Raw genomic sequence first — 19712 nt, forward strand, 5'->3', positions numbered from 1 at the left:
GATGCCGCGGTATGAGCTGTGTTTGATCCTGAAGGCGATGCAGAGGCCGGAGATTGCGGCTGTACTGCGGCGCACGGTGGAGACTCTGTTCGAGCGGGGCGCGATCGTGAGAGGTCTGGATAACCTCGGTGAACGGAGGCTGCCCTACAAGATCTCCAAACATGACTGTCGACACTCACAGGGTGGATACTTCTCCATTGACTTTCACTCTTCGCCCAATATCATTAGCGGCCTGTTAGAGCACCTTGAACGGGACATTGACGTTTTGCGGCCGACAGTTCTGAAGAAAGACATTGAGACTTCCAAAGCACAGTGCTGTGGCTCATCCTCAGAGACATCCAAGCAAACCTCATTGCATTAAATGTAAGTCTTTATGTTTTCAATATTATTTTTAACATGTGCCACCTGACAAACAGAAAGAGGAACATGGTGTAATGATTTAAAGTTAAGACAAACGAAATGTTTGTACACTGTGTAAGTGTCAGATGTCCATTTAATTTATGTGAACTATAACGTTACCTGTGAGTAAGAAACTGGACATGAAATGTAGATTTGAAAATCATTAGTAAATATAATGTCTTGTGTGTTATTTAAATACATATTTATATGTATTTGGTCAAAAAAGTCCAAATGATTTGCTGCATCCAGGTTACGGTGCGTTTTTAGTTTTGAGAGGTTGTTTGTTATCTGGGACAAACGAACCTGCAGATGTCGCGAGAGTCGCGACTGACCAATCAGAATCAAGCTTTCCAACGAGCCGTGTTATAAAGAATATTTAAAGTATATGTTTGTGTTTGGTAAGAGATAAGAAGGAGAGAAGGAATTTTCAAATGTGTCATCATAAAAGTTTCCATCTCATTTAGTATCAAATTAGTAAATTATGTTGCTGTTTAACGTTTGCTGTTATAACAACATATAACTGTTAAAATTGTGTGAACTGTCATATAACAATGTTTTTTTTCTATCCAGGACATGGAAGATTTTGTCATCTGATGGATCATGACACCACTTCTGCACCAAACAAATAAATATCGTCATTGTTTTATACTTGAAAAGTGTATTTACTTGATATATATGTGATATGTTATTTATGGCAAAACAATTACTTTAGAAATTCAGAAGACTTAAATGCTTTGATAGAAATAAAAATAAAATTCACACACTCAGGCCTCACAATCTTTTTTAACAGAGCAAGTTGGTCCACAATAACGATAATTTCGTCGCTGTCCTTTTTGTCGTAAATCATTATAATTAGTCACTCTTTATATTTGTCAAAAATCTAAATATTAAAAGGTATGTCAACATTGTATACAGTGTTTTTGCCCATTTCTTTTAGAAACAGAGAATTTGGATATACAAGGTTTCAGTGACGATGTATAGCTGATACAATGTGATTGTTTTCAAGGGACTTTAAAGAGCTATAGGAAGCACTGTTCAATATGCAGAGCTTGGAAAAAGAACAATCCAATCTACTTCTTTTGGAGACGATAAAATAAACTAATTGGAGACGTTAAACACATCAGTATTCACATTCACGGACTGATAAAATCAAGTTAAATCAATGTTACTGTTACTAACCATACAAAGTCCAAATGTTCTTTGTTTCTTACAACTGTTCTATCTAAGATTTTTTCTTTTGTAGATTTTGGGAGGCCTCGATTAATGTTGTCAGTACATTTTTTCATTTACTGGGGTTTGTTTTTAAGAAGTCTCTAATAAATATGTTAGAATTAGAATTATTACAAGCATTCACATTCTGGATGTTTTGCACTAGACATAATGTAACAGAAACATTTAATTTGTATTTGATGAGGCAATTCTAGAGTATAGCAACATGTACACATGTAATGCAAGCAATCATGTTCATGTTCAGACAAGCTGATTTCTAAATAATGTTTAAGCAGTATAACTGTTAAAAAATATGACATATGCAGACAAAATCAATGCAAGACAAAACAAGCAATTATACAGTTGGACTAAATTCTATAACTGCTGTGAGATATAGACCATGTGACAACTAGCCAGTAATAAACCAAACAACTGCCAACACAGAAATATGGAGTGTTGCGCTTATGCTGCTCACACCAATCGGCCATGACATCCAAATAACGCGAGAGCAGTTCGAAAGTTATGCTCTAGCATGGATCTCGCGGTATTGTGATGTCATACATCGATAGGTTTGCGCACGCAGGATGAAGTCAAACGTTCCAGTCACGTGTTTGTTCAGCGAGCGGTCAGCTGACAGTGAGATCAGCATAAAGCTTCATCACACGACAACACTGCGGCATAAACACCTTCATTTGACACAGACGAGACCTAACGAGTTTAAAGAGAAGCCTTTTCACCGACACACGATGCTTCTCACGCTGCTTTTTATTTCCACAGGTAATATACGCCTCTCTTTTGCTCTCTTTCATATGATTTTGCGCGATGTTTCGTCACATCAGTGTTCAGCAGCTGAAACGTAGTTAATGGCGCTGGATCTGTTTGGTAAACATGTCATGTAGGTTGGCAAGTTAACCGTCGTGAGCGTGCTTAAAATATACTACAATTTATACTAACGAAGGTTTTATTATAATGCAACTAACAGTGTTTAAATGAACGGGTTCCCTTCTAGGTTGTCCATTTCCAAATCCGTAATTTACCGCTAGCAAACCAGCTAACTTGGGTGTTATCTAACAAGCGTAACGTTACCGTCAATAAATTGCGCAGAAGTGTTAATACGATTTAATATTTCATTTTTAAACATTTATTTGAGCGTCTGTCTTATTCAAGTTATACTTCGGTTAGTAAGTGCAGTATTGGTTTTTGTCGCAGTAGTTTTTATTACCAGAAACTTGATCCCGTTAAAGTCTGTTTGACCAGAGGAGACTCTTATCCGTCCTCAATCATTTCTTTGTAATGTTAAAATGTATGAAGTCTCTTTTGATCAGGAAAATTTCAACGGTCTTTAGATTTTTCAATAATCTTGCCTGTTTACTCTAAAAGAGTTGTCTAATCCTGACAGTGTTAATGAAACCTGTTTTTCAAGGTTGCCCCCTGTACAAATATACCCGGACTTTTTTGAGACGTCATACCCTAAACTATAGGAAGTAATTTTATTTTTTCGGGTATAAGTCTCTGTTCTCTTAGAAAAAGGTCGCTTCCGCGTTTTTGTGTGTCAGGTCCACTTGTCATTAGCCTGTAGCTGTTTTGAGCTTTCACATCTTCTTTGTTCATCAAATGCAGAATTTCTTCAAGAATCTACAAGAAGAACATGATGTCTCGTTTCTATTTATGAGTTCTGGATTTTGCAAACACAACCTGTCTTTTTATAGAGCTGTTGTGTATTTGCAGTATGCTCAAGTTAAAGTCCCAGTGAAATTAAACATGACAATTCTTATTTTTATTATACCCTCATAATCTACAGTTAAAATCTTCAAGCATCCCTTAACTTTTTCCCTTCAACTGTAAGTCTGCTGCCAGTTTCATTTCAAAATCAATGCAACTGCTATTTTTACACATCAATCAATACACCTATTTCACAAAATGGCGACAGTGAACGGAAGTAGTGGAGAACTTTTTCTGCACTGCTGACATAGGCATTCACTTATTCATTTTTTCAAATGTTTTAATTGTATTTACCATAAACAAAAGAAGCATATGTTGTCCGATTTATTCATGGTTTATTGGAAGATGTAAAAATAGGGAAAAAAACATGACAAAAACATTTGTTTTTTGAGCGATTTATTTATTATCAAGGTCTGATATGTTAGACAAATCAGCATAAAGGGAGCGCTACATGTCTAACTTCTGGTCTCCGCAACTGTTCTGTGTAGTGAATGGAGCTAGAGCATTGACCGGACAAGCGTTTACCCTACTTCCTGTTTGTACAGGTCTGACGGCGTGAAATGTGTCTATTCGCAGTGAAAAACGCCAACCACGCCCACTAATTTTCTCCTGTGAAATTAATTTTCACTCGGAAATGCGTCAGAATACGGAAGTAAAAAATGATCGCAAATTCCGTTTCACGGGGACTTTAAATGTTGGCTTTTAAGCTGTGGGCTTTTTTAAACATCTGATTTTTAAAATATATATTTTAACGTTTTTAGTTTCTTAATATATACTTTCAGGAAAGGTCTTCTGAGTTCTGATCTTACAATGAGTGAATGGATTTAAACCTCTTCCATGACCTTTAAAATGTAAATGACCCACTTACTGCTAGTTCTTTAGCTATTGTTTTCTTTGGTTGAGACTCACGACCCTTTTAGCTTGCACCTTTTGGTTTTTATTTATTTTTGTTTTATACACTATTTCTGTGGAAACAACACAAAATGTTAAATGAAAATCCAGTAGACCTCTGCAAAGAATCAATAACTAGTCATTTTAATTTAAATTAATATACAATTCATTATTAATGTAAATCAATATTAACAAAAATCAAATATAAAATAAATTGTTATAGCCTACAACGTACCTGTAGTTAAAGGTACAGTTTGTACGAATTTTGCAGTAAAATATCCAAAAACCACTAGGCCAATGTTATATATATTTTTTTCAGCTGAGTACTTGCAATATCTCAAATGTTTCCAACTGCTTATAAATCCTGAGAAAATCATCATTCTAAACTGTGGACCAGGGCTGTCAAGTCGCATGTCAATGGTGTCATATCTGCGTTACCCTTTGTTACCGCCTTTACTGACGACGGTAGTAGTTTGTACCATCAGTCCATCTAGAATTATTACAAATGATGTGTGTACATTGAAAATAACTTTTACTATGATTGTTTAAACACTTAAAACTGTGCAGTGTTATCACACCATCGAAATGGACAATTACTGTAACATCTATGACTAACAATTACGTTTTAAACCTGACATTACTCAGATCTGATTCATTATAATGAAATAAAATGATTTCATCAAACGCAACATTTATAAAACTTTTCCTCTTCTGCAAACATGATTTGTCGTACCTGTCTGATTGATACATCAGCGGTGGAGTTTAAGACAACATATCCCATCATTCCACGCTTCGACACAGTGTCAAGCTACACGATTGTTGTTTTGATCGTGCGCCCTGTAGCAGCGATTTCTACAAACCGTACCTTAAACTTCACTTGTGTCTGATTAAACTGTCTATATTGAACAAGTTTCTGGTTGGCTCCGTGGTATAACAAACAGAGTGAAGAATTTCTGAAATGAACTTGATTTTTGTTGTCAACAAGGAAACTGACTGATTTGGTCTCTTACACAATTGACTTCTGGATCAGAAGAGGTTGATAGTTGATTATTGATGGGTGACGTGTTTTTAATTTTTATAGCCAAAGATCATAATTCATCACATTATAATGCAGTGTTCTCCATTGATGACACTGCTTGTGATTTAGATTGAAATGGCAGTTTTTTTTCTGCCATCTCAACATAATATAAGGAGAACAATTGTATCACGAGAATTTTGGTATCAATTGTCTGTTAAATTTGGGTTTTTCCAGTTTGCACACAAGTTCTGGGCTACTTTTTAAAATCCTTAGTTTTTGTAACTTGATATTTTTAAATGGCTTGCTGTTTGTTACCTTTTGTGGTTTTAGGACTGGCAGATAAAACACTGTGGCTTAAACCTCTCATAAGCTCAGTAACAGCTCATAGTTTGAAAACGGGTTGTGAAACCCTGAAGTATGTAGTTGTTCATGTTTTTGCAGCTAGATGAAGTTTTCCATTAGATAAGTTTCATTTCAACATTGTGTTGACTCTGAACTAGGGCTGTTCCACATTTACATAAACACAAAATGAATCCGCGCAGTGCACATGCATAAATAATGAACACATACTCGTGTAGATATTTAAGAAAAATACAAAAAGGAATAAATGTTTACATATAATTTAATTTGTATATAAATTAGGGATGGGCATTTAAGCACAAATAATATTTGATCTTCGCTGGGAATTATTTGAAAATTCTAAGAAAATCACACCCCAACATGCTGCACACACACACACACACACACACACTCATGTATAGGCTACAGTACACACACATAAACCGAGAGAACCACGTAGAGAGACACAAAGATTGAGAGGAGAGACCATTCACACCTTCCATTTTCGTGTTGACAAACTGTTTAATTCATTGGTTGGGGAATAAGATATCTTAAATGGACAGTTCAGCCAAAAATGAAAATTTGATCATTTGCTCACCATCAGGTTGTTACAAACCTGTTGAAATGTCTTTGTTTTGCTACACACAAAGGAAGCTATTTGGTGGAATGTCAGTAACGGGCAGATCTTGTTCCCCATTTACTGCCATAATATTTACTTTCCCTACTATGGCATTTAATGGGGGGGAGGGGGGGCGAGATCTGCTCTTCCAAATATCTTCCTTTGTGTTTAGCAAAATACATTTAAACATGTTTGTAGTAAAGGGCGAGTAAATGACAGAATTTTAAATTGTGGGTGAACTGTCACTTTAATTCAAGCCATATACTTATTTAAGAATAGCTTGCTGAAACATTAATATAATAAACATAACTAAATGATGGAAAATATTATGAACATGGTCAATTATTTTGATCTTTCTAGCTGTGGCAACTCCCTTACTGGGTACAGAGCAGTGTGCCCGCGGCCCCCCCTACTGGTGCCAGAGTGTCAAGACCGCTTCTGTATGTGGTGCGGTCCAACACTGCCAACAGAATGTGTGGAACAAGCCTCAGATGGTGAGTGGACCTGATTCTCAAATGCACTTTAGTCTTCCAGTGAATAATTCACAAGTACTAAGTGTGCAATACTTCCTTGTAGAAATCTGTGCCATGTGACCTGTGCAAAGAGGTGTTGACTGTGGTGGAGCAGCTGCTGAAAAATAACAGCACCGAGGTATGTTCACATGGCGATGGCAAAGGTTTGAGATTTTAATTATTTTGCAGTGTCTAAACTTTTGTTAACTCTAGGGTGAAGTCCTTAGCTACATGGAGAAGGCCTGTCAGTTGATCCCTGATGAGGGCTTGTCTGATCAATGCAAGGAGATTGTGGACACCTACTTCCCCGTTATCATGGGCATCATCGAAGGAGAGCTGGTGAGCTCAACGTTCTTCTCTTCCTCTTTAATGGATTGCATAACATGCTTTAACATTTTTGTTGAAGTGAGTTTCTGATGGAAAGCAGTACTGAAAGTGAGAATACTTCAGCTCTCCCACAAGCTGCTCACTAAGGCTTAGTAAATTGTGAACCTCATACTGAAGCTAAGGTGTCTAGTGGACAGAGAAAGTGTCTTTCAAAGCTCATCTTGGAGTCCTTTTAAAGAGGACTATGACTTCGGTCTGTTGACTTGGCCGAAGATCCTATGTCCATGTCATTCTTTACAAACACTGCTCTGTTCAACTCTCTCACAGGACAACCCTGGTGTGGTGTGTGGTGCTCTTGGTCTGTGCGTCTCCCAGCAGGAAGCTCTGGCTAAAGCTCAGCTCATGTCCAATGAGATTCCTGAAATGGACCTGACCCAGCGTGTCGACCCTTTCCTGCTCAACATCCCTCAGCTTCTCTACCCCCAAGAGAAAGCCAACGAGCCCCCAACACCGGTGAGGAGTCATGGCGAGAAGAGCATGTTATTTTTCAGACGGCTCATTTGTAGTCCAGCTGTTTTTATCAACTTTTGTTTCGTCTTCATTCTGCAGAAGAATGGTGATGTGTGCCAGGACTGTGTTACATTCATCACTGACATTCAGACCCAGGCCAGAACCAACTCCTCATTTGTCAACACTCTACTTACACAAGTTGAGACCCAGTGTGATCTCCTTGGACCCGGCATGTCTGATATGGTAAAAACATTCGCAAAGACTCGCACTTGGATACCTTGAGCTCTTCCACTGCATTTTGTGCTGCAATTCCTTTTTACACGTTTGACTTATTTTCGGTTTCAACAGTGCAAGCAGTACATCAGCCAGTACGGCCCACTGGTTATTCAGCAGCTCATGTCTATGGTAAGTGATTTGTGGCTTACTTCTGTTTTATTTGTGAACTCTGGCGTCTTAAGAAGTGCAAGTCATGCACTCATTTCAGAAAACGAAAAACCAAATGGGTTTTAAAGTGTAGAGCTTGTTGCAGTTTTTGCAGTCAGGTGAACAAGGCTTTAGTTGTTGATGCTTCTGTTAAGCCACTCTGCCTGTCTGCCAGCTAAATCTACTTCTCTAATCACTTGTTTTCTGTTTATTCCCACCCTCATTTCCTTTCTCTTGTGTTTTTTTTATTTTTTTTCTCTGGACTACAGGAACAGGTGGGTCTCTTTGCACTGCCTGTTTCGTTTTATCTTAATCTGTCTGTCGTTTGACTGATCATCTGTTCCGTCTACTCATCTGAATGCTGTTAAAATAGACCTAACTCTTAGGGCGGTTTCACATTTGCACTTTTGGTGCGCATCTGTGTTCCATTTAATGTCCGAGTTCAGTTCGTTTCGATGATGAGAACGCTCGCTGTTTTCCGAGATGTTATGCATTTTGCCACCCTCTCCTGCCTTGGCGTTACAAGCGACGGTGTAAACCACTACAGGCTAGCTGACCCCAACGACCCATGATTCGGACCCAATTAAAATGAGACCCTAAGTGGGGGCAGGGGAAGCATCGAACTAGGGTTTGGACCAGACAATCAAACTAAATGTGAAACCACCCTTATATGTTGTGTTCGTTTGGTTTGTCGGCATATTACAAGACTAATCATTCATAGTGCACACATCCCAAGTGCAGGGTTTGGAATCTAGGAGAACATTGTAACTATTTTAAAAACAACAGAAGCCATATGTTTTACATTTGGTTTTGTTCAAGGTTCTTGAACATTAGATCATGCATGTGGCCGGTGTATTGCATGCGTCAGACTGGCACGGTGGTGAGAGACTCTGAGCTTGGGTTGACATTTATTATTGATAAAGGGTTTGTCAGAGTACTCAATGGATACTGCATGGCATCGTGGGAGATGTTTCACAAAAGTGCCAATCAGTGCATGTCTGATGAATATAGCTTGCTTTACCTCTGGAAGAGAAGTTGATTAAATGTGAATTTGCTGACCTTGTGTCTGTGTCTTCTTGAAATTCCAATGCAGCAACCCAAGGACATCTGTTTTCGTTCTGGTTTCTGCTCCTCGGGACTCAAGTCTGCACTCATGGAGATGCTTGTGCCTGCCAAATCCATCCCTGCTGAAATGTTCCCTGCAACCAAACTTGAGAAGCCTGCTGTAGGCAAGCCTGCTGTAGGCAAGCCAGCTAAGGTACAGTTTTGTTTTACCCATTCCTTTTTTGCAAGGGATCTGGAGCAAATAAATGGAGCAGGTCTGTAACTGGTTTTGCTTGTTGGTGTTGACAGGATATGAGGCGCGTGCGTGATTCTCCTCAGTGTGCCATCTGTGAGTTTATGATGAAGGAGCTTGAGAGTATGGTTCAGGATCACACAACTGAGGTACGAGGCCACCTATGACATTCTCTTATTTGCCAGACTGCCAGAACAAATGGACTGAAGACTTGAGTTTATCATAATTTTTTGTTTTCAGCAAGAAATCGTGCAGGCTGTGGAGAAGGTGTGCGACGTCTTGCCCTCCAGCCTCACCGCTCAGTGCAAGGACCTGATTGAAGCCTATGGACAGGCCATCGTTGAACTGCTGGTGCAGGAGGCTGACCCCAAAACCATCTGCACTTTTCTCAGCCTCTGCAAGGAGGCCAGCCGCACTTTTATCTGTACGTGTCAACAATGCATGCCTCCTTTTTTATCGCAGTATTCTTGAGGTTCTAGTTCAGGTTTGAATGAGACATTTTGTGTTTGCTATTGCAGCTGTAATGGACAAGACCAGATATGAGGCGGGTGGTTTCTGTGACGTGTGTAAGATGGCAGTGCGTTACGTGGATGGCATCCTCGAGCAGAACGCCACTCAGGCTCAGATCGAAGAGGCCGTGAGGAAGGTCTGCAACTTCCTGCCTGACGCTGTCAAAGACGAGGTGCCTATTTCGAAAAACTTTCATTTGCATATTACACATCTGCTTGCCACATGAGTAAAATGGAGAATATTGATGAAAAAGTTCACATTGCAGGTTTGAACTTGAGCTAGCAATAGCATAGTAGTATAATAAAAGGACTGGTCATACTGATCTGGTAAAATAAAAAATGACCAAACGGAACTATGTAATCAGTCAGGAGTTTGTGACTGACATGTGTTCTCTCTCTGCAGTGTGATCAGCTCATTGAGCAGTATGAACCTCTGCTGGTACAGCTGCTGCTCCAGACACTGGATCCCGACTTTGTCTGCATGGTGAGAGTACTCTCTCATGCTCTCTTTAACATGGTATCATATGTTTGTGTCTCTGACTTTTTGTGTGTTATGGTGTACAGAAGCTGGGAGCGTGTCCAGAGGCAGTGCAAAGACTGCTGGGATTGGATCAGTGCAGCTGGGGACCAGCTTACTGGTGTAAGAACGTGGAGACCGCTTCACGCTGTAATGTGAGTGTTCATATAGCATCGTCCATACAGGGCTAGTCAAATCATGATTAAATGCATTAATAGTCAAATGTTTGGTTTAAAAGCATCTTACTCTGTGTGTTGTAGGCATTGGAGCACTGCAGGCGCCACGTATGGAGTTAAAGGATGTGCCGAACATTCCAGAACTATCTTGGGAAACGGAAGGAGAATTACTGTAGCTCTGCTTTCCTGTAGTCAAATCAATAATTGTTTTTTGTTTTTAATTTTGACAGATTTAAATGCCATCATAGCAGATTTAAAAGCCTACTGTCAGGGACTGCACAGCTTTTGAGAAAAATATTTTTGGGGGGGCAGGGGGTTTGAAGGAGTGTGAGTAACAGGTGAGGCTATATGGGAAATAATTGCACTGAAACTGGCATTTGTGCTTTCTAAAGGGGATTTTTTTTTTAGTTTTAAAATGTTGTTTTAGATGTAAGTTGTAACTTCAAATATGCACAGAAAGTCTTGTGAGAGAAGTGTAGTTGGTGCCTTCATGATGAGAAGGGTCTGAGGAATGAGACAGAAATGTGTCTTGACAGTTTTCGGACTCCCTGATATCCCTGCCTCTTGAACTGATGTAAACTGAGAACAAATCACCTGTGAGGCCACTGACTTTTTAATGGATAACATTTTGATCCTAATGGTAATTGATTCTCTTTAACTTGTCATTGTTGTGTCTGTTATTAATGAGTTTTGGGGAAAAGTCTGACTTGTCTCTTCTGACCTTCATACTAATTGATCTTTCATCGCTCACTAAATGTTTTCAATAATGATCCGGTTTTATCTTGTGCTTCACTTTGAACATTGTCTTCTGTTTTAAACAAATGAAATTAAACCGACCTAAATCCATTTCTTTGTGGTTTTGTTTTATATACCACCTTTGTTTACATGGTTTAAGCCTTATGCAAATGACACAGATCTCTACATCTCCTTAAATTAACAAGAATGTATATTTAAAAAGCTTGCAATAAATTTAGATCTATGGCTTCCTGCAATAAACACTATGGCCTGGTTTCAAAGACAATGCTTAGTTTAAACCAGGACTATGCCTTAGTTGGATTAGGACATTTGACTCACTTTTATAAAAATATTTTCGAAAGAAACATTACCTTGTGTGCATCTTCAGACAAAACAATGGTTATTTTCAGTTGAGACCGGTTCATCATTCATTTAAGTCTGGGACTTGTCTTTAGCCTTGTTTGTGGAACCGGGCCTATATTTTATCCCTATATTTAAGTGTCATGCTTGCAAATGCATATTTACAGAAATTTTTGGAAATCCCATTTTGTGTGGAAAGTTTTGAAGCATTTATTTCAGGCCCCAGGTCTGTTCACATTGATCAATGATAGTCCACTACTTTGTACAGCATTTTTAAGTTGTTGCGACAATTCATAGTGTCCAGTGATTTTTATTTGGCTGCTGTTTGGTTTAAGGTTTAAAGCTTTAGTAGAGAAATTGTTTTGCTGCTTATAAAAAACATAAAGGAGAAAAGGCACCACAACCGACGTGGAGTGGACTTCCGACATTCATTTGATGTCAGTGCTTCACTATAAAAAGTGATTTGTCAATAAAAACAGCAATCAGTTATAGCACCATACCTTGATACAATCATGTTCATTTGGGGCTGGTTTCCCAGACAGGGATTGGATTAAAACAGGATTAGCCCTTTGTTAAACTGCTACATTTAAACAGTCTTTTACAAGCATGCCTGACAAAAAGGAGTGTGCATTTTGAAACGAAACAATGGCACTGATGTATTTCAAGATATTTCCGTTGAAGCGGTTCTCAGTTTAGACAACTTAAACATTTATTTTAGTCTAGGGCTAGTCTATAACCTAAAACCCGTTGAAACATTGCAAATGTTTTTGGCAGTAATGGATTGGAAATGGCTTGATACGTCTCAAAAATATAAAAACAAATCTATAAGTCCAAATAAAAAGCTCATAGATTTAACAACATAGCATCTTCAGCGTCTATATTCAGTTTACAGTTTAAATATAAAATGAAACATCTAAAAAAAACATTCCACAAACTTCACACATTACAGCACCACAGGCCGATTCAGAGGTAGAGGTTAAAGATTCAGATTGCACACTCGGCTGTAAATATATGACGCATATCTGTATAGCTTAAAATGTCACTTCCATCGATTGATCCGCCGTAGCTGCACGTAAGCAAGAATCAAACACGTGCACATGATGCCTGCCAGAGCTACCTGATTCTGCCAGAAACCCAATGTGCTGTAGTCTATCTCCTGACGATCAAGATACATTTCACCAGTCATCCTGCCAACAACACAAGCACCTTCATTTACTTCTGTCTCATACACTGAACTATGATTTAGATTGACTTCAGTAGACGGTCTTACGTGGTAAAGTTACTGGTGAAGACTTGATCCTTCAACTCATTGACAGCAAGTGCCTAATGGAAAGAGTTAGTTTTATTAAATGAACCTGCAAATAGACACCATAAGGACATAAAAATTCCTTCAGTATTAACTCAACCTGAAAAATTTAACATTTTAAACGTTTGGAACAACGTGATTTTTGGTGAAATATTCCTTACATTGTAGCCATATCGGAACATACTGGCCCACTTAAGCCATGACATCCAGCTCAACATTGAATTCAGATTGACTAGGAAACCGCCAAACACCTGAGAACACACAGAGGCTAGTAAACATCTGCCGGGATGAACTGACCTCAGATATTGCTGCAGGCTTTATATACTTAGCACATGACAAAAACTTCTGGGTTCATTTGTAAAGGGATGAATAAACTCACCATCATAAAGACAAATGGAATAGCAATGAGGATGTTAGCCATGGCGAAGGAGCCAACGCTGGCACTGACCAGAAAGGCCAGACTCACGGCTGACAGACTGATCAGACTCATAGTGAGACAGTACAGAAAGAAAGCCTCCACATCCGGCTTCAGACCTGCACACAGACAGAACGGTTTTCAATCTCTTGTCAGTGAAAAAATGGGACTAATACCCCACCTTCAAAAAAAGTGAGAAGTTGAGGTCAAAGTTCACCGCTGTCCGCTCAGTCTCAGCACCGCTACTCACCCATCATGAAGTACGGGATGGCAGAGAAAATGAATACAGGAAGGATGCGGTTTGGTAGGAGGTCAGCGAACACCTTAGACATGAAGTACACAGATGTGCGGTAGTATCCGCTCGAGTTTTCATGACTGTGGATGACAGGACAGAAACAATTTTAAAGATCTCACTCTTAAGTCTAAATATCAGACTTGTCTGTACAGACTTACATGAAGAGAACTCTCTCACTGATAAACAGCTCGACTGCAGACAGATTGCCAAACACCATGTTGATGACCAGAAAGAAGAACGCTCCTGTTCTGAAGAGAGAGAGCCAACACACTGTGTCTTGACAATGTCTTCATACAACGTTTTGTAATAACTACTTGAACATGTTGGTGCCCAAATGTATACACAAGTAAGGTGTGTGTACCTGTCAGTATAATTGCAGTGGAACTTGATGTTCCAAATATGGTAAGAGGTGTTAAATTTCTATCACACGCTTGCAGTATTTGACCAATCACTATGCACTGGTTAACTGGCCAATCATAGCGCACCCTGCTTCTCAGAGCGATGAGCTTTTTTGCAAAAAATCAGCGAGTTTCAGTGAGGCGGAGCAGAGAGGAGATACAAACATGCACGGTATGTGAAAAATACAGCGTTTTAGACCTTAAATCATGTATACACATTACATTACATGTTAAATAATCTCTAATATTCGTTTTAACCGTGTCATATGACCCCTTTTGTGACACATTTCGGTGGCAGCAGCGAACATGAGGTAAAACACTTATAAGCAAACTTTATGAATCAGGAGAGGATCCGAAACAATTATACTTCAAATGAAATAGAATTTTTATCTTCCGACAAGTAATATTTGGACTTGGACAAGTGAATGACAAATTTACTTGTCCGAAGGACAACCACATGAAATGCTTATTGTCAATCCCTGACTTGTCACATGCCCTTGACCGGATAAGAAAGATGTGGTGTGAGGTGCTCACCTGTTCTGAAGCGCCTCGGGTAACGTGTGTGGAATCTGGTAGTAGATCAGTCCCACCAAAATACCAAAGAAAATGTTGAGGAACACTTGTGCATAGGAAGTCTGTGGATTCCGCAAGATGTTTCTTACAGTTCTTCCGCTGACTAACATAAGCTGCAACATGGACAAATGTTTTATCTCAAACGTTTCAAAGGTCAAGCATCATAGGTCATTGCTGTCATTATCTGTTTATACTCGCCCAGCGTATCTGCTTCTGGGTACCTGATAGTAGAAAGGTGTAGCGTAACAGGCCCTGTTACCCGTCTTGACCTCAGGATCCAGGTCATCTGACATCCGTGTAAGCTGGTCTATCACTTTCATAAAATAGGGAGACTGTCTGTACTTCACACTGAGATGATTCTCATGTTCCTGTGTCGCATCGCTGCTGCTTAACTTCTCTACAAACACATCAGTGACATAGTTAGATGAGTATAGAATAACAACAGAACACTCGATTTTCCAATTGTCACTGTCAGAGAATAAAAGACAAAAACGATCAAATGTACACTTCTGACCTTTTGGACGACTCAATTTTATTAGCCATTGTGTTAAACAGTTGTTTTAAGATCAGTGTTATGCCAGTTACCATTTCTGCGTACGAGTAATAATACCGAAATGTATAAATGTGTGAGATATTTTTTGTTTGTACCGTTGGTGGTATAAAATCTAATGATTTTCGTATTCAGCATGTTAAACTTCACAAAGAAATGGTCAAAATTAAAGTGAAACTAAAATATAGAGAAAATAGACATAAAGAGAAAATATCTATCAGGCGACAACAGTGGTGCTCTAAGGGCTGAGCCACATACCGGTTCGTACCAAATACCAGTTTATATTTTTGATATGATATTCATTTTTTATTTTCATTCATATTCATATTCGCATTACCGCTCGTAATTTACCGGTGTATGTCGCTCAATCAACGTGCAGAACTTGGCGCAGTGCGAAACCGTTTCAGTGGGGTCCTTTTGCACTGTTGCACTGTGACCGGCCATTCAAACAGGCTGCGTCCAAATACCTCCACTTGCTGTCATTCCACTTGAAAACTTGACTACTTTCATGACGTAATTCCTGTTTTTGGCACTAGTGTTTTAGTGGGCGTGAAGATCCAAAGTAAGCATGTAGTGTTTCTAACCCAATGAGACACTTAGCAAGTGGAAACATATAACGTTAATTAATGTGGTGTTTAGTGTGCATTAAGTGCACTGCCCTTTGGCACTTTTAAGACATTGGACACACTAGAACTCTTTTTCCTGTTGCATGCACGCGCTCTCAAGTGGCCAAGACTGCAAGTGGGGGTATTTGGACGCAGCCACAGAATGCGTCTTTCTATGCCGGGGCACTACTTTATCATAATGTTTCTATATAAAAACGGAGGCGTCTGGATGTTTGCATGCGTCTTGTTATATTAAATATACCCACAAACAAACATTTTCAAAAAACGATCATGTTCCCCTAATATCTGCTCAATATATGCATATAATATGATGTGTTTTAAGTTTGAACTGTTTCTCTTTATGCTATGATGAGAAATAAGGGTCAGTTAGGAGGATTGACAGCATGATCTGATCGCTTTTCTCTCACTTATTTAATTTAAGCCATTGTTTTATGATAAAAAATATGATTTCAGGAAATCACGAATCCATTGTGACAATGTAAAACACAACAGACATATCACATGCATGTTTTAATGGTATAATTGTTACTATTTTGTTTTCAAATATAAATTTTGGGTGGATGCTTCTAACTCTTGAAGTTGAGAGCACCAGTGCTTCTAAGGAAAAAAGTGAATTTTGAGCCCTGGTCTCTATTTATTTGCTTAAATTTTATGTATACAAGTTACCTTTGTATGATATTCACTTGTTAAAGAATTCTAAACTTTCCTGTTATGATAGGGGATACTGTCACTGTCACCATGACAGTATAAAAGGGCATTTTAAGTCAATCAACAGCACTTTCCTTTCTCAATCAGTAGAAAATGAGGTACAAAAAATACCGCCATGTACCTGCAAACCGGTATAAATCTAAAAAAAATATCTGGAAACACTGTTATATTCATTTTTGGTCATATCGCCCAGCCCTACCAGACAAAGCATAATAACCGTGATATATATCACCTGTGTGATTTTGAGACGGGATGGTTCCGTTTATAACATCCAGGAAGAAGTCTGCTGGGTTGTTGAACGGCTCACACTTGTAACCTGTGAACAAGCAATGACGCAGTTAGAGAAATCACTTTTTGGGTGATTTATCCAGCACGGTGTGTCCGTCAATACCCAAGTCTTCAAAGTAGCCGATGGCTTTGTCTGCAGACCCTGCGTAGATGATTTCTCCTTTGTTCATGAGTGCGAGGTGATCAAACTGCCTGAAGATGGAGTAGCGTGGCTGGTGAATGGAGAAGATGACGGTCTTGCCCTTTTTGGAGAGCCTGAACAACAAACAGTATGTGTAAAAACTGGCTTCAACAGAGCGATATATATAAATAAATCTCACAAATGTCTGAAAGTCATATGTGTTGACGGAAAGTAAACACGACATTCTGAAGTGGAATGTGGTCCACATGAGAAGAGCTCATACTTCTGCAACAGTTCCATGATGGAGTTGGCAGTGTTGGCATCCAGACCTGTGGTGGGCTCGTCCAGGAACAGAAGAGAGGGGAAGGTGATGAGCTCCATACCGATGCTGCATCTCTTCTTCTCTCCACCAGAAACGCCACGCAGATACAACGTCCCAATCTGACAGACAGCGAGACGATAGAATGTCGAATCAAAATGGAAGTGGGTTAAAGGCTTAAGTATTGTTTTTCTCGACATAGTTTTGGTGACCTTGACCCAGTTTCTCAACATACACAGAGAATAAAAACTCAGTTTTCAACATTCTTTCAAATGTAATAAGGTTTCGTTACCTTAGTGTCTGCGCAGTCTTTAAGGCTGAGCTCCTGTATGACGGAGTTGACCCTCATCTCTTTATCCGATGAGGAAAACTCTTTCAATGACAGACGAAGATTGGCTGAGAAAGCCAGGTTCTCCCTTACAGTCAGAGTGCCCGTCAGAATATCATTCTGAAAAAACAATGCAAATACTATGATTGACATTTACAAATCACTTAAAGGGATACTCCGCCCCGAAATAAAAATGATGTCATGAATTGTGTTTGTTCCAAAGATATTTGGAAGAATCTTAGCAACTGACATTTCTGGGAAACCATTGACAACCATAGTAGGGAAAAATAATCAAAGGTTCCTTAGAACGGTTTGCTTTCCTACATTCAAACAAAAGTGTTTTCTCCCACCTGAACAACATAGGCAGAACAGAGCCTGAGGTCAGAGGTCACAACGTTGTTGTCCACAAGAACTCGACCTGATTGTAAGCCCTTTGGATCCTTCCGTCCTGCGATGACATCTAGAAGTCTAAAAGAAATGTTCAATAACTCAATACAGGTATATAACTCATATGTTTTCTGCACTTGAAAGACACATACTAATATATTTGTTGTTTTTGTATATAATCTCTCATAATCTTAATCCTCTTTATATTTATTTTCGATCTTTATGTTTTAATATACTGGAGAAATAACTGAGAATGAACTAACGATGTCTTTCCACTTCCAGTAGGTCCCATTATAGCATTCATTCCAGGGTTCAGGATTCCACTGCAAAAGAAAGAGCTAACATCACACTCACATAAAACATTAGTCAACACACTCAATTTCGGTCTATTTAAACATGTTTTGTCAGTTGCACACATCACCTGACATCTTTGAGGACCTGCTTTTCCACCCACTTCCGGCTGAACATTCCCTCTCGCTCCCGCACGCAGTATGTGAGATGCTGGAAGGTGACAGTGGGACCTGGAGCCTGAAAACACGCCACTGACTCCTCGAACATGATGTCTGTCTCTGAGACACCTGCCTACACGAGATAAAACACACGCAGTGGTGCTATTACATCACATCTGTTTAAATTCAACTGTGGAATCGATATACTCTCCCAATGTATGCGCTAGGACGGGGAAACGTAACGCACCCTGCCGCAAGCAGCGTGATGGCGTCACAACTGTTACCGCGCGTGACGCCATGCATTGTTTACAAGCGTAAATGAGATCAAACCGATTTTTTTTTACAAGCACGAAACCAGAAGAAGTGGCTGCACTTGACTTTGGTCTGTTTGTTGGTATTATCGTTTGAACAATAAAATAAATTCAGCACTTCCCCTTTTCCTGAGCACGAAAGCTAACGTTAACGTACACGTTTTTCATTACGGAAGCATGTGCTTTGTTTTCGGTGTCGTATCGAAATCGGACTCGGCATTAAACTTTAGAAACGTAACTGCAACTTTCAAAGTTTTAAAGTGCTTAACGATTACAAACTCTTAACATACCGCACATACATTAAAAACACGCATACACAACACAACTGAAGCGTGTGTTCACGTGATATCCAAGATAATCTACATTACATGCGTGTTAACTGTCCAGTCGCACATTACACGGTCATTTCCCTAATAACACGCTCGAGTGGTTTCTATATTTTATCTGAGAAATCGCTTCACGCTACGCTATTTAATAAGTTAAAGTTAGGGTGAAAATGAATGTCCATACCATTGTGTTGAGAGATATTCAGTGGGATACACTACACAACCCGTGAGGCTCCTGCCTTCGGAGGGCTGGATTCATTCAAAGGACTCACACCCCCACGAGCATCTCAACACAATACAAGTGTATCTCTGTATATCTCTTCATATATCTGCACATTTATGCAGGTCACAGATTAAAAGTCACACAGAGCTGCTGCAGGATACAGTAACAGAGGAATTTGCCGGGTTGTCTGCCTATGAAGTGTGTGTGTTTGTGTTCAGCTGATGGACAAGGCTAATATCCGTGTCAAAATGGGAGAAAGAGGTCAGAAACATCAGGGATGTAAACCTCTGAATTAAATTCTGTTCCAGTAGGAACAACACAAGTATATTGTGTTATACTTTACTCTTTTGGCTTTCATTCTTAGTCACCCTTCACAATACATTCAAACTTATTTACAAAAAATCAAGGTGACACTAGTTATATCCGCACAGCATGAAGCATTGAAACAAGACTTTAAATATGTTTTAGAATTGTGTGACTGTTTTCGTTCAAGTGTATCAAAACGTTTAACTGATAAGAGATGGCC

The 19712-nt window shown here is 39.2% G+C and overlaps 3 protein-coding genes across 4 annotated transcripts; 2 read left to right on the forward strand and 1 right to left on the reverse strand.

Annotated features, from left to right (window-relative positions):
* The first annotated feature begins 1 nt into the window (after position 1).
* On the forward strand, positions 2-361 carry LOC130432044 (28S ribosomal protein S6, mitochondrial-like). Its single transcript, XM_056761271.1, has one exon. It carries the CDS (start codon positions 2-4, stop codon positions 359-361), a length of 360 nt encoding a protein of 119 aa, XP_056617249.1.
* Positions 362-2225: 1864 nt separating this feature from the next.
* psap (prosaposin) lies at positions 2226-11314 on the forward strand. The gene is made up of 14 exons (XM_056760426.1): positions 2226-2385; positions 6558-6691; positions 6774-6848; positions 6923-7048; positions 7364-7549; positions 7646-7789; positions 7895-7951; positions 9063-9227; positions 9323-9415; positions 9507-9690; positions 9785-9948; positions 10179-10259; positions 10340-10447; positions 10553-11314. The coding sequence occupies exons 1-14, from the start codon at positions 2355-2357 to the stop codon at positions 10586-10588; spliced, it is 1584 nt and encodes a 527-aa protein (XP_056616404.1). The 5' UTR covers positions 2226-2354; the 3' UTR covers positions 10589-11314.
* Positions 10858-19216, reverse strand: LOC130431410 (broad substrate specificity ATP-binding cassette transporter ABCG2-like). 2 transcript variants are annotated; one of them, XM_056760424.1, is made up of 16 exons: positions 19148-19216; positions 18299-18459; positions 18141-18200; positions 17841-17958; positions 17455-17610; positions 17127-17284; positions 16826-16977; positions 16667-16750; positions 14772-14947; positions 14512-14663; positions 13738-13827; positions 13535-13659; positions 13249-13403; positions 13031-13120; positions 12834-12886; positions 10858-12750 (listed from the first exon to the last, which is right to left on the reverse strand). In XM_056760424.1, exons 1-16 carry the CDS (start codon positions 19148-19150, stop codon positions 12603-12605), a joined length of 1881 nt encoding a protein of 626 aa, XP_056616402.1. In that variant the 5' UTR covers positions 19151-19216; the 3' UTR covers positions 10858-12602. The 2 variants fall into 2 exon arrangements, with proteins under 2 accessions (XP_056616402.1, XP_056616403.1); XM_056760425.1 differs by lacking the exon at positions 19148-19216 and adding an exon at positions 18574-19138.
* Positions 19217-19712: the final 496 nt, after the last annotated feature.

This window comes from Triplophysa dalaica, chromosome 11 (genome assembly GCF_015846415.1).
Source record: "Triplophysa dalaica isolate WHDGS20190420 chromosome 11, ASM1584641v1, whole genome shotgun sequence".
NCBI lineage: Eukaryota > Metazoa > Chordata > Actinopteri > Cypriniformes > Nemacheilidae > Triplophysa > Triplophysa dalaica.